General features: G+C 39.3%; 1 protein-coding gene across 3 annotated transcripts in view; it reads left to right on the top strand.

Moving 5' to 3' along the window:
* NETO2 (neuropilin and tolloid like 2) overlaps nucleotides 1-2,960 on the top strand; it is a 32,715-nt gene extending 29,755 nt beyond the window's left edge. Inside the window, exon 8 of one of the 3 annotated variants that reach the window (XM_082062491.1) lies at nucleotides 502-2,960. In XM_082062491.1, coding sequence (XP_081918617.1) covers nucleotides 502-1,082 — 581 coding nt within the window. In that variant the 3' untranslated portion in view covers nucleotides 1,083-2,960. The remainder of the gene's footprint in view (nucleotides 1-501) is intronic. The other 2 variants (XM_082062490.1, XM_082062489.1) reach the window with 2 other exon arrangements.
* The last annotated feature ends 12,750 nt before the right edge of the window (nucleotides 2,961-15,710 follow it).

Below are 15,710 nucleotides of genomic sequence, written 5' to 3'. Positions count from 1 at the left end.
TATTCTAAAACTTCCTCTGTTGAAATAGGTACAAGAGACTTACACAATAGGCATGGTCATTAAGTTTCCAAAAGATGTGAAAACACCACAATCAATCTTACATCATCCCTATGATATTGCACTTTTAAAGAACTAGGTAATTTTCCATCTACTGCCGTCAATGGGAATGTTACCAGCAGGAGCAAACCATGGAAGGAGAAGCATCATCTGTAGCTGTATCAAGTGCTATTGAACTGGTGGATTTTGGAATATGGATCAGTATAGGTTCCAGATTGAAGCCACTGAATTACCACGCGATAGCCACTAGTGCAGACAAGGAATCCACACAGACCCAGTACGATAAATCCTGCTGACATACCGCTCTAGTCTCCAGTGCCATTAAGTCATTTCATTAATACAGCACTTATATGGCAATCATAATACAGCTTGCTTTGTTTTAGTACATGATCAAAAGTGTGGAAAATAAAAGCCTAATCATAATATCTCGTCTTTTCTTTACAGAAAAGAAGAAAACTGGATTGTTTGAACAGATCACCAAAACTCATGGAACAATCATTGGCATCACATCAGGGATAGTTTTAGTTCTTCTCATAATTTCAATTCTAGTACAAGTAAAGCAACCACGCAAAAAGGTTATGGCTTGCAAGACTGCTTTCAATAAAACTGGTTTCCAGGAAGTATTTGATCCTCCACATTATGAACTGTTCTCACTGAGGGACAAGGAAATTTCTGCAGATTTGGCAGATTTATCAGAAGAACTTGAAAACTACCAGAAAATGAGACGCCCTTCAACAGCTTCCAGGTGCATTCACGACCACCACTGTGGCTCCCAGGCCTCTAATATAAAACAAAGCAGGACCAACCTCAGCTCCATGGAACTGCCCTTTCGCAACGACTTTGCGCAGCCCCAGCCCATGAAAACGTTTAATAGCACATTCAAGAAAAGTAGTTACACTTTCAAACAAGCGCACGACTGCCCGGAGCAAGTCATAGAGGACAGGGTGATGGAGGAGATCCCGTGTGAGATCTATGTTAGAGGAAGAGAAGATACAGCACAAGGTTCCTTATCTATTGATTTTTAATTTCCTAGTGAAGGTGGTATCAGTGTATATACAAGATGCTTGTGTACAATGACAGTGTATATATTAAAAGTGTACTATATGCAGCGTGTGAGATGCACACACTTTTAGCTTATTATACTTCATTGAAAAAAAGTCTTCATAACTAATTCATGCTGAAAAATGGTGTATTTCCTCCCATCTTCCCAAGCTACCTATCTAGTGGAGGAATAAGACAGAGACTTTGCATGGAAACTGTAACATAAGGATACTGGAAGAAAACATAACTACTAATCATTGAACACTGAAAACCATGACTACTATTCTATTCCTCATATCACTTTCTCTTCTTTGGACGTCTGCTTTTCAAGACAATTTTAATACCTCAGTTACATAAATAAAAGTAGTTAAGTGCACCACGTGTATGTCAACATAGGTGTCTTATTGTATTTGTCAAATTGAAAGTAGCGTTAAGTGCCAGTTAAGACACAAGAATTATGTTACAGCCGTCTGTTTCATCTTGCCTACCATTTATATTGCCTTTAATTATCAGTCCCTCACTTATGCTTTGTGAGAAATAAGTGTAAAGGATTACTGCCTTTTAAAAATCTTGACTTATATTAATTTTAGTACATTTGGAGGTACACAATCTTCACAGCTTTTGGCTAAGACACAAGCAAGTACTCCTGTTATCCTAGATGCAGACTTTTAAAACAGCTTTCTTTCAAGAAGCTTTAAGATTTTAATGTAAAATATTCTGCCGTATATTATAGATCCATATGGCTCACTGATTTCACAGCTTTGTAGTTAGAAAACAATTTTATCTTGGCATTTTCCAAGTATTTACATAAATAGACTGTACTGTATATGTCTCCTGAAATAGCCTTTTACTTCTTACGGCAGCCAATCCTGCCTCCTGAAATCAGTGAGGATGCTTTTAGCTGGTGTCCTACTTGCCTGAAGAGAACTGTGATCACCAGGTGGATGCAGATCCTGAAACAGAGAGAAATCGCAAAGCAACTCTTATTAACCCTTATGGAGCTCCTCTTGTGCCCCTTGTTTCCACTTACAAAATTGCACATTTCATACCTTTTTAAATGGTGGTTTGGATCTAATTTTAAATTTTTTACAAGATTGAAAAATTTTTAAGATACAATAATTCTCACTGTGGTTTTTAAGCTTTTTATATAGTTTGATACTGTACAGACTATTTATTAAATCAAAATCTAGCACCTGTACAGCAGGCTGGGTGCAGTGTTCATGGCAGCAGCTCTGAGCACCACGCAGAGGCTGCTGCGAACATCACAATTTGCCAACAATACTTCACCAGACTTCCACATTAGCCTGCATTTGTTTCCTGCTTTGTTTGGGTTTATGCTGCTATTTTATTTCCAGGAAACCTTTCAGTAAAGGTGACCAACCCGCCTGCACTGGGCATGTCCTTTATTTACAAATGCATGTCGAACCATCATTGTTGTGCTGATTGTGGTACCAAAAAACAACTCTTAATATACAAGCCTAGTAACTGAACAATCTTTTCTTTAAAATAAAAAATGAACAGCAGCTGTAACCACAGCTTTTCATTAGAATGACAAAGAAAATTTTTACAAATGCTTAGAATGTAAGAAGATTAAGTTGGGGGGCGGGGAGAGAGAGTAATTGAGAACCTTCAACACTTCCCGGCCTCAGAATGAACCCTTGTCTGATGTCCAGTAAGAACTCAATCAGCAGCTCGGAGCTCAGACCCGTGAGGCTGTATCCTGGTGTCGGTTTTTGTGCTGGTCCCACATTGCCTTTCGATTTGAAGAATGAAAATGGACATTAATTTGAGATGCACTTCATGCAGAAAAATAAGTGTTTAAAAAACCTAGTTAACTTTTACTTGCATTTTTTTCAATATTTAATTAAAACTCTTGTTGACAGATTTCCTTTACTTCTCATTGATTTCAGTATTAAATATCTCACCCTGGCCTATATGATACAGATTGTTATCTGTGACAGTCTGGTAGTTCCAGATTCTTTCAACAAGTAGGATGCAGTTTTACACAGGTCCTTTTGGTCCAGATAACTCTTGTAAGTGCTACATTTGCATGACTAAGTGTCGTTTTTAAGGTATATTTTTCCATGTGATAAAAATAACGCGATCCCTATTCTTGCCTAAGTTCTGTTGCCTTTGAACAGTAATCATGTAATAGTAAAACAAATAGCAAGCCTGCCAAGCCCAAGTCTGTGGAGAAAAAGGGAAAAGCTCGATTGAAGAAGTTCTCAAATGACTTGAAAAATATTTCAGTCTCAGTTGTAACTTCTTGGTTTACATGGGTTGGGTTTTTTTTGTCTTTAGTATAGAAAAAGACAAGATAGTCCTGCCTGGTGAACACCTGCTCTGGTTCCCAGGATTTCTGCACCAGCAGACCCAACCCTGTTTGAACAGATCCCAGAGAGAAACCGCAGGGAACAGTGATTTCTGTAGGCTTCTGGAAATAGCGAGGGCAGGAAAATGAAGTATCAGAGCTTGTTTTATTCCAAACAAGGTGAAATTAATGTTGAACCTGAAAATTTGAAGGGAAAACTTGGGTGTCGTATGTTTAAAAAAATGATAGATCTGTAGCTCTCATTGTCATGTTGGGTTCAGTTACCTAGCTGTGCTTTGAGAAATGAGTGGTGACTATTAGAGCCATAACTCCACTTCCAGTCTAATCAAATTCCCTTCACTACAGGATAAACCAAGTGGGTGGCCTGCTTAGAATCACTCAGTGCAGCAAGCTGACATTTGCAGCAGAAAAATCCAGTGCTGGTTTTGCAGTCTCAGTCAATCCAGTTGGAGCTGGTGTTGTGGCCTTTAAACTTCTTTTGGCATTAGTGAAAAACACCACCTTTTATGTTCTTGAAATATGGAAGTACTGTTAACATATTTCCACTGTCTCCATCTCAAATCCATATACATTTCTATCAGTGTCCTGATTTTGCACTCAATTTTACCCATCTCTCTGATATTCTCTGTGAATACTGAATACACGCAAGCAAAGATACATTCCCTGGATGCACATTGACCAGGAAAAGGCCAACAACATTCACTACTTTTTGCTATTTATAATTCATTTTTACCTTTTCTCATAGTAGCGTAGGCATGGAACCATCTAAAACATGAAGAAGGACTTGTGGATAAAAGTTGTAGAAGCAAACCTGCAGCCAACACAGCAAGAAAAGTGATCACAGAAATCCTGATTTGTACTGAAAACATGTGAGATTCTCTCATCTGTGACAGACAATGTGACCCTCATAGTGCATACAGACCGTACGGCGTATTTTAAGAATTACTGTCTATTTTTGCTAAACCAATACAAAGAAGGGTTATTAAAAGAGCTGTCATCGACTTACAAGAAAAGGTGCTTGTCATGTGAGCACTTCACAGAATTTTTAAGTCATTAAAATACACTTTGTTTGGGGGTTTTTTGGCACATAGAATTCTGTGCCTTAGAAGCCACTCACCCACAGAATCACAGAATCCCAGAGTGTCAGAGGATGGAAGGGCCCTGGAAAGCTCATCCAGTGCAATCCCCCCATGGAGCAGGAACACCCAGATGAGGTTACACAGGAAGGTGTCCAGGCGGGTTGGAATGTCTGCAGAGAAGGAGACTCCACAACCTCCCTGGGCAGCCTGGGCCAGGCTCTGCCACCCTCACCCCCAACAAGTTGCTTCTCACCTTTCAGTGGAACCTCCTGTGTTCCAGTTTGCACCCATTGCCCCTTGTCCTGTCCCTGGTTGTCACCAGAAGAGCCTGGCTCCATCCTCCTGACACTCCCCCTTTCCATCTTGATCCCCAGGAATGAGTCCCCCCTCAGTCTCCTCTTGTCCAGCTCCAGAGCCCCAGCTCCCTCAGCCTTTCCTCACACGGGAGATGCTCCACTCCCTGCAGCATCTTGGTGGCTGCGCTGGACTCTCTGCAGCAGTTCCCTGTCCTGCTGGAACTGAGGGGCCACAACTGGACACAAGATTCCAGGTGTGGTCTCCCCAGGGCAGAGCAGAGGGGCAGGAGAACCTCTCTGACCTACTGACCACCCCCTTCTAACCCACCCCAGGTCCCATTGGCTTCCTGGCCACAAGGGCCCAGTGCTGGCTCATGGTCACCCTGCTGGCCCCAGGACCCCCAGCTCCCTTTCCCCTACGCTGCTCTCTAATAGGTCATTCCCTAACTTCTACGGGAACCTGGGGTTGTTCCTGCCCAGATTCAAGACTCTACACTTGCCCTTGTTCTATTTCATTAAATTTCTCCCCGCCCAGCTCTCCAGCCTGTCCAGGTCTCTGATGGCAGCACAGCTTCCAGTGTCACCCACTCCTCCCAGCTTGGTGTCACCAGCAAACCTGCTGACAGTCACTCTATTCCCTCATCCAAATCATTGATGAATATATTGAATAACACCGGCCCCAGCACTGCCCCCTGAGGCTCTGCACTGGATACAGGATCAACTGGACTCTGCCCCATTGACCACCACTCTCTGGCTTCTTCCCTTCAGCCAGTTCACAGTCACCTCACTGCCCGACCGTCCAGCCCGCACTCCCTCAGTTCAGCTGTGAGGATGCTGTGGGACACTGTGTCAGATGCCTTACTCAAGGCAAGGTAGATCACGTCCAATCTCCTGCTAAATGAGGAAAAAAGGCTTGCCTTATTTTCAAATCAATTTAGTCCTTTAATAAGATTTTTATATCAAAAATAATAATAACAACAGTTAAGTTTCCAAACTATTTAAGTATAAATCTTTATCTAAAAGGCTACCAACAGAAAAAGTAATAATAAAAAAAAATCTTAGCACCTATACCTGAGAAGCCAAGAGAAAACTGCTACTTGAAATGGAATTACTTAATTCATACAGTTATACTGAAACATATCTAGAGTTTGGTATTCCTGTGTGGTCATTTTGTGTCTGTTCACAGTAAAACTTGGTCAAACCCATTTACTTTTACATATCCTTACTTCAAATTTTGTATAGGAGCCCTATGATTCTTCAGCAAAACAAAATTCCTAATCTATGTCAGCTTGAAAGATAAGCTGATTTTTCATTATCTGAGATCACGCTGTTACAACTGAATATTAATTATAATGGAAGAAAGGATTTTAAAATCAAAAACCTTTGAGGTGATTCATGCTTTGAAAATGAGTATTTATAGCACCTATCTCAACCTAACTGTAAAAACCACTATGTTTAAGAGTTCTGTTCCTGGGATTTCCAACCACCATCCCTGGAGAGGGTAAATCCTCTCAATAAATACACAACTAAAATACAGGTCGATATGCTCCAATATGTGGTTCTGTGTCACCATGGAACTGCAAGTGTATTTTCACATTCCGATTCCTTTGCTACACTCCATTTTACAGACTCAGATTATCAAAAATCTGTTTTCCATCTGCTTCATAGGCCAACACCAACAACAGTAATTTCTGAATTGTCAACTTGTTCCCTCTTATCTCACTATTGAGGATAACCTGCTATATACCAGATAAAACATCTTTGTTTTTCTAAGCCTGTTCTTACAGAGCCAGGCTCAGGGAGAAACAAAGTAAGAACTTTATGTCTCTGTATGTCTTTCCATTACTATCATGTAATTTATTGTAATAGCTTTTATACTGAAGAAACCCATAAAATCTACATCAAATTCTGTTCAAGAAAAAATAAGGTATTATAATAAGAGCTGTCAATGCTGCCAGTGTACTTAAAGGATGCACATCATACCATCTTCTCTGAACGACTTCTCCTCTCAAACACAGATTTCCTAGACATCTTTAAAGTCTTGAATCTTATTTCATTATTTACAGATATTTACATTATTTACATATTCATTATGTACAGAAATATAAGCATATTATTTACATCTTATAATTAGCCTCAAAGTACATTATCACCTGTTTCTGTCTTCCAGATGTATTTAGGAGGAAGAATTATATTGTAGAAGTATTTACCATTAAACCACAGCATTTCGGAGTTCAAATATTGTGTTAATTTATGAATTTATGCTACAGCTTATTTTTCACCTGAAAAGTGACTACAAGGAAAATTCAAAGCTCACAGGATTATCTCCTTTAACCTCCAATGAATATGGCTAAACTGGAACAGAGTACATCAACATTCTAATACTCAAGGCTTAGTATTTTATGGGGAAGTAATTCCAGAATTAAAAAGGCACGTGGTTTTATGTGAGATGGTTTAGTTTGACCCTGGTTATCACACTCATTTGCTCAGAACACCTGTGTTTAATAAGTGCCACATTCACCTGTGAGTAACGCAGGAGTCCAGAGCTCAACCTTCCCTTCAGGTCCACTGCAACAGTCCCAACCTTTAAAAGGCTATTTGCAGAGACAGGAGAGGAGTGGAAAATTAAAGAATTCTTTGTTTTAAATACAAAATTGCAGACAATGTATTGTTAACCACTGGACATTTCTGATACAATGCGTAAGTCACCCTTCAGCATGCTCCAATTACTCTCAAGGTAACGAAGCACACAATTCTATGTAACCAGCACGGTCGGTGTCCTCGCTTCAGGAAATACCCTCAATACTCCAAATAATTTGGAAGAAGCCAGCTGTCAGCACTGAGTTTACTGGATAGCACTCTCAATTAGTATATAAAAAAAGATGATTCAGTGATTAAAGGGGGTGAAAAAAAAGCAGGAAAATACTCTTGAAAGCAATTATGAGAATAAGAGATTCTTAGAAAGACAAGTCAATAAACCCCAAGTCTCTTAAGCATTGTAATGGAACTTCTGTTTGTAAAGAACAGAGAAGGTACATAAGCAATACCATTCATTACTGACTCTCCACTCTGTTTAATAACCCAACAGAGCAATTGAAGGCCTGGGGCAAAGCCAAATCATTTTAATTTTTCTGCAGTAATGAAAAACAAGGAGATCTAGTAAAGGTGTTTGCTTTGCGCTTACCAGGGGCAAAAGATTCTGCACAGGCTGTTCTATCTTCTGTCATTGTTAAGTTTTATCCTTAACAGTGAAGGGAATTCTGGAATATGCCAGAACAGCACAAATATCTATGTAAAATTCAAGCGTATAGTAAGCAAACCAAAAAGTAATGGATACTTAAAATAATCCCATATATTAGGTAACTTTTAGAGCTCTGTATGACTCCTAAGGTTATCATATTCTTCCAGGCATTTCTGCATTTATGTCTGTTTTCACAGATTTTAATACAAGCTCTCAAACTTCAAATCTGTGGAAGAGAAGTAGCAGTAACAGCAAATTAAGTTATTGGCCTTTAGGATCCAGAACTAATAAAGCTGAAGACTTGGAAAACTTGACTCTGCTGCACTTGCCACATCAGAATAGGAACAAGGACAGACATGAGCATGAGGGAAACACAGCCCTCACTTGAACTAGGACAATGCAAAAATGAGTTATTTCTTATTAACTGTAAGAACACCCACAGTAAGTTTGGGGCTTTTTAACTGTAGGTCCAATTTTCCTTTAATTATTAGCATCATAAGTTCTCTAATGCAAGCCTATGGATGTCTTTCCCACAAAGAGCTACAATAGGTAAATTTAAATATTGCATTGTGTTGTGTTGTGTTTAAACTTATGAAATACTTGGTCTTAATGTCAATTCATGAAAGCATCAAAAGCTGCATTACATACATTAATGGAATACTTCACATCACACCAAGTTGCCAGGTGTGTAACATCAGGATTGAATGACAACATTTCAGCCAACCCCTAACGCAAATAGCAATGCTCAACAAGAGACATGAAAAGCACAAACCCACTTCTTTTTCTGTACGCTCTCCTCAGGAATACAAATAAAGGGGAGTAACTGTTCTGCAAGAGTAGCAAGCAGGGAGCTCAGGCTAACGAGCAGCCCTCAAGGCTGAGGGGAACATTAATGAGTAGTAGAAAGAGCAGAGAAGATATTTCTACACTAATTTTTCTACTCCTAAAGAGACGGTGCCTCATTTAAAAAACAAACACAAATAGCCAGGGTGATCAAACGAGGACTACTACGGGAAAAATATGTAATTGAATTCAGTTGTATTTGAATCAGAACTGGAGGTCATGACTTATCCTTACTGTAAGACTACACAGAAATTCATATGGCCAGAAAAAAAGAGAAAGATACGGAACAGTCACTTCAGATTTACGGTATAGTGAAAAGTTATTTAAGCAAACGTACAAGGAAATGCAGAGTGTTTGGTCGCCTCATTGAGCTGCGAGGAACAGTTTACAATGACTGAAAGAACTGGCCGAAAGCCTATTGCAAAGCACAAGAACTTGGCTGCCTTCTATTTGAAAATGTAATAACTAGTCTTCTGCGTGCCCAGCCACGAGGCTCCATTCCCTTCCTTCACCAGGGAAGCTCTTTAATTAATGATGTGAAAATACCTTAAATGAATGGCCATCTTGCTTGTGGGCCCCAGAAATACCCAATATGTTATACCCAGAACAAACCAAAAATAAATGGCAAGCAAACTCAAGGGTCTGCACAGAAAGGGAGCCCATGAGAGACAATAAAGCTGCCTCGGGATTGAAGCAGGATTTTCTGCAAATCTTTTGGGGTTTGCACAGGTATAAGTCAATCCTTTCCACATCCAGTCCTCTAGTTATCCAGTCTTTCCAACAAGGAAAAATAAAGCAGTAAAAGACAGATATTTTCTCCTTATGCCCACTTTTCCTCATCCTCACCCTCCCAGCATGGAACACGAGCTGTGTTGTCCAGTGTAGCTCTAGTGCTCGGGATGTCTGATGATAAACAGGATGTGTGTCAGCGCCGTGTTGCTGGAGAGGATCACGAACACCAAACGGTCTCCTCAGGAACTAGGTCTGGATCCCCTATGAACAACAGACACTAGATTCATTGAACACATTAAAGTACTTTTCAACACTAATCCACATTCAAGTTGAAAGATTTGGAGACACATCCAAACATCTAGAGTGCTATTCTGAAGGGTAATACATTATGTTAGTGATCCTATTGATTAACAGCAAAACCCTGTTATTAAGGTCAGATGTGCTTATTGATTTTTTTTCCTTTTAAGGTAGATTTTGTATAAATATTAATGGCCAATGCCTAGAATCAAAGAATTTAAGACTATTAGCAAATTAAATTAAACTAGGTTCTCTCTGCTGCCAGAAGCCAAGTTATATAAGCAAAATGCCACCACTGATCTAACATTTTGACAATATTAAAAAACCCCAACATTTTGAAATAAAATCTTTGTCATAAACCCTTTCAGAAAGGGAAAAGCTAGGTAGGAAAGTATAAAAAAAGGAAAGGTTAAGTTACAAATGTATCAGAACAGATACTGCAAAATAACAGTCTACAAAGGGGAGAAAAACTCTGTTGCATATATAACCCAAGGCATAACTCATATGCCTAACGCCAATATAAAGCTGAAAATTGGAAACGGTAGGTTTCCTTTTCTAGAGCTCAAACAAAACTACAGAATTATTGAAACACTGCATTCTTCTACTGCAAGATTTGTCTCATTTATTACCAGTGGAGTTTATCTCCCATCTAATATCTCCTTTTCCTCCGCTGACACCACTGAAGGTTTCACACTGTGACCGCGGGCTGCAGAGCGTCACATCACTCACCATCCTGATAGTGCAGTAAATAGATCAAAGACCAAGTTCTTTGTGTCTAGCACAAAAAAACCTCTTAAGCACAGACAAATCTGATTATTCAAGAATTTTGTCCTCTTTAGACTGCTACGACAACAGACATTTAAAAAAACAGCTAAACCTATTTCCTCACCAAATGGACCCTGTGTCCGGGAATGTCTATACGCAGCATGTCTCAACAAATGTTTAATCTTCAATAGTCTCATGTCAGTGTTAAATAACAAAACACAAACCTCTGATGGAATATGCTGCCGAAGCCTGTAGGCTCTGCTTTTCCTACACTATTGACATCCGTTCATGCCACTGATCGTGAAACTGTTTCCTGTCTTTGTCCTTCGCTCCATCTGACCGAAAGCTGAGACCACTGCTCTCTTCTATCTTCATGCAGATAACAACTCATTTTCCAACTCAAATAAACATCACGAAGTACAATCTTATGTTCCTGTAGCAAATATTTAAAATACTAACACTAAAATATCTATAACAAACAGGAGAGACTATCTACTAAACAGTTATCCAGCAACCCTATGAGAACATACAATTTAAAATATGGACATTTCCATCTTGGACAACCTAAATTTAAAAACATTCATATACAGGAGAGAAAGAATGATATTGTGGAAGATCTAACGATGGAGTTACGTGTCTCCTGGTTTATTAGCAGACTATTATCAGCAATAAAGATCAATAATGTATGGATATCTAGAAATTAAAGATGCTCAAAACACTGCAGAAAGAGGTCGGCTTGACTAACCCTTCACATCAGTCTTCAGGGAAACAAATGAGGGTATGTTACTGTCACAGCTTCTGCTTGACTTGGTTTCAGGGTGTAAATCCAGTTATGTGGAAAGACTTGGGAACATCAAAGAAATAACTTTTTTCCCCCCTCCTGAACACAAGTGAAAAGGCTTCTTAATAAATCCTTTAAGCTGGATACGATACACACTCATACAGAGGGAAAGAGAACAAAAATCCTGTAATTTCTGACTGACTCAGGAAGAAGGAATGGTGTCTCAATTATACTCCTACTAACACAGAGGCTTTTAGAAATTTTTTTCACTAGGTCGTAGTTTAACTGAATTGCTACATCAATGTACATTTCAGGCTTTTAAGTCAGGGGGCAAGGCAGAAATGAATCAAGAAAAAGGGCATGTCATGCCCCCTTTACAATTACAGTCATGATTTTTCCCATCTCCAACTGTGGAAATGTTATCTAAATTTCTCATTTTACTAACAAGACTAAGTGGAGAGACAAGATAAATACCTCTTACTTCGTTTCCAGAGCTCTATAGCTCACTTTTTTCATTAGACTGATCACAACTTCCAGTGGTCCAAGTGAGAGCAGAACTCCGTGCGCAGGCTGACAAGCACACAAAGGAAGGGCTTGTGTTCCTCAGTAACGCCGGCTAAAGCACTCTGAGGGCCAGACAAATGAGCAAAGAACAGGAAAAACTTACTTGCAGCGGTGTGATATTCTAGTAATAACTGGTACCAAGTCATAGCATCAACATGGAAGAGGAGTCTCAGCATTCAAGTACCTAATTCCTGTACCCATCATGTTAGCTGACTCAGAAATTAATTAGTAAATGTCATTAATAAAGGTGCATTTATGTATGTTCCTTTCTACGTCAACTATTTCAACAATTTCAAGATTACTTTTGTCTGCAGTTGTGGGCTAATTTCAAGCACAAAACTGTACTAAAATCCAGTTGCAAAATAATACTGATTGGAAAGGGATACTGATGCAGTCAAGATGCAAAAGACAGATCATTAACTTTTCTGTTAGGAATCATGGATTCTCTTCCCAGCTCTGTCATTGTTCACTGTGCTTTCTTGGTTTATTTGTTTGAGATCAAGTGATCAGATTTGTCTAGTAATTTCATGGATGCAGTAATAAAATGTTAACTGTCTGCCCCGAACATTACCAATGGTGTGACAATGCTGGTTTCTCATAAAATTCAATTTTACTTCAAAATGTTACAGTGGACATGAAAGACTCTCCTGGGGCTTTTCAGCTTCAGACAATACTGCGCTCCTGAAACAAGACAGCATGAACATCACTGAAAAGAAACCGCATTTTTCCTCACTGTATTTTCCTCCAAAACAAGATTGTGGCAATTTGCCAGAGCTACTTTTTCAGTGCAGAAAAGAACCCAAAACTGTAACAAAGAAAGAGGAGCGTTAAAAACAAACAAATAACTGCTTTATCTAGACTAGAGGGAAGGAAAGAGAAAAGCCACCAACACACAGAAGTTACCCCGTTAGCAAACAGCTGAGCAGCCTCCACTTGATCCATCGGGCTCTTCCTGCTGCCTCTGGGCAAAGTGCAACCACCCCTCCCACCTGTGCTGCAGAACAAGGACAATTGTTTTGTGGCACATAAGTGACAAAGAGCAAAAAAAACCCCTGACCCCAGCATCTCTGTCGCAATGCAAGGCGTGACGCTTTTCACAGGTCTGGATCGCAGGCTGGAAATTTACAATTTCCAGATACAAAAGACAGGTCAGTGGGTGAAGGAATTAACACAAGATCATGTCAAAATTAGATTTAAAACTGTCCAAAGCAAACAACCGAAACAGCAAGGAGGTAAATAGAACTTTTTGCAAAAATGTTAAGGTATCTGAAGACATTAGCAGGATCCTGACTACGGAGATTTCACGTCTTTTCTAAATTCTCTCTATTTTCCTTTCACCTAGGTCCTGAAATATGAGAAATCAGGGTGTATTTAGTCAGTAAATTCCATTTAGATTTTAAAAACTTAAAAGTAGCTATCCACACAAAATTGCAAATACACCTAGTACATTAATGATAGATCTTTTCAAATTGCCTGCAACAAGAACACCGGCATCATTCTTGCTATAGGGACAATGCTGCCAGTGGCCTTTTGGCCGCGTTTGGACAGGTGATGTTCATTATTCAGGTCATATTGTCTAGAGTCAACATATCCCTGGTTAAACTGCCATTTCCTGGCCAAAGTGCACTCCTAATCTGGTTTCAGGCACAGTTCCTCCCACTTCTAACGGGGGTGACACCAGAAAGAACAAAGGAATAAAAAGTAGTCACAAGGCGGGTTAAACTGTTCTGACCCAGGAAGGAGGAAAACAGGAACAACAAAAATCTGTTCCAGAGCAGAGGCGGCTCATAGAACTGGTGAATTGTGTTTGCTTTGTCTTTCAGAAACAAAACAAACAAGCCACCAAAACCAGAGAAGAGTGGGAAAAAGAACTCATCCTCTCTAGAGCATCTTCAAAAATCCAGGCTTTGTAGTAATTCTGAATTTTGATTTGATTTAAATCAACACAATTCCATAAAGGTTGGAATGGTTGCAGAGAATGGCAACAAGGGTTAGTTACTATACTTGATATTAAATAGAAGGATTTCACTTTGCTGGCTTAGATATACTCATTTTGATTTCTTTTTTTAAATCTTTGTAACTTATGCTCAAATTCAGCTCGTCTCTGGTCAGAGTAACTAACACATGGGAGCACCGGGCACACTTGGGTGGTTACTGTGTGCAACTATTACTACATACAAAACTCATTAGAAAGTTTCGGTTGGGATCTTTCCCATGCAAACCTTCTTGCTCCTTTCTCTCCTCTTCATACTGACTATAGATAACACCTACAAAAATATTTCCTTTGGAGTGAAGTATTACATTACAACTCCTTCATACCAACCATCCCAGGACCGGGTGCGCGCTGCTCCCAGGACGCGTTGTGTTCAGCAGGTGCGTGGCAGGCGGAGGTGAAGAGAAGCTGCTCAGTTAAAGTAGACTGCGATTAAATGACAAAAGACGTACCCATCAGTAACCAATTGACAGGATCAATGCTTTCTGACCACCTGCAGAACAAGGGGATATTTTTCAAGTTTTTGATCCTTCTGCATGAGAAGAGTGAGTCAGACGATTAATTCATACATTGTTTAGAAGCAGAGTGCTTAGTTTATATTTAACTAATAATTATTAAGTGTATTGTAAGTAAGAAACTAAACAATTATAACTAACATCATCAATTATTTCTTAGTATAGATGTCAGTTTTCAAAAATTGTAATACATGTGTAATAATTATGTGAATATAAGCAACGCAAGAGCATCCAGTTGCTGGAGCACTTACGGAGGATGATCCCCTGAGCTCCACAGCGCTGAGAAAATAAAGAAGGATGCTTAACAGTATAACTGACTCTGCTGTGAAGTTTATTTCTTTGTTTCAGAGGAGAGAAAGCCCCAAACACAGGAGGCGGCCGCTGGGGACCGCTGGTGTGGGACTGGGCGCGGTGGGTCAGGAGTCACCGCTGTGTCCAGGGACCGCTCGGCTTCTATGTGGGGAATAAAAGGAGCTGTTCTAGCAAGAAGGTAATTTATAGGTTACAACACTGAACAAAATATACAGTCCATTCCCTGGCGAAACAAAGCCTGTAGCACTTCAAGAAAAAAAGCATCACAGTAATGGATTATTTAAAGGCTCCAAGCAGAGTCTGCTTTGATGGAAACTAAGCAGAAAATTAGAGAAAATTGAAACAAAGATTTCATTTATACCTGTGGCTATGACAGTAGATTAAAAAAAAAAAAAAGATGAAAGGCTTTGAGTTCCGCTGTGGCTTATCCTGAAGCACAATAGGCTCAAAAGGAGACACACACATTTTCGCTCTCACAGGGAGGACTAGAACATAAATTCTAAACTCCATAGATGATCCCTTTCCTTTCAGAACACGGCTAACAGTTTTTCTTTTTAAAAGCAAATATCAAAAGGGTAGATGAACAAACTAAATAGATAATAGATTTTAAAATGTTTTAGTACTGGAAACATTTGAGGATTTTTTTTAAAGAGCAAACTAAGAACCATATCAAATCTAGTATAAATAATCCTTTAATAATTCTAAAGCCCTTCTTCCACATTTATTGCCAGTGACAGAACTTTCAAATACGAGACAGTGTAATAACTAATGTCTTTAATTATGGTAATTGAGTTTCTATAGTAGTTTTCAATTGAAGATACCAACTGCTTGACAAGAGATAAGGGATATATTAGGACTTACT

The sequence above is a fragment of the Streptopelia decaocto genome, assembly GCF_964273445.1.
Source record: "Streptopelia decaocto genome assembly, chromosome: 11".
Classification (NCBI taxonomy): domain Eukaryota; kingdom Metazoa; phylum Chordata; class Aves; order Columbiformes; family Columbidae; genus Streptopelia; species Streptopelia decaocto.
This window is presented reverse-complemented; position numbering and strand designations above follow the sequence as displayed.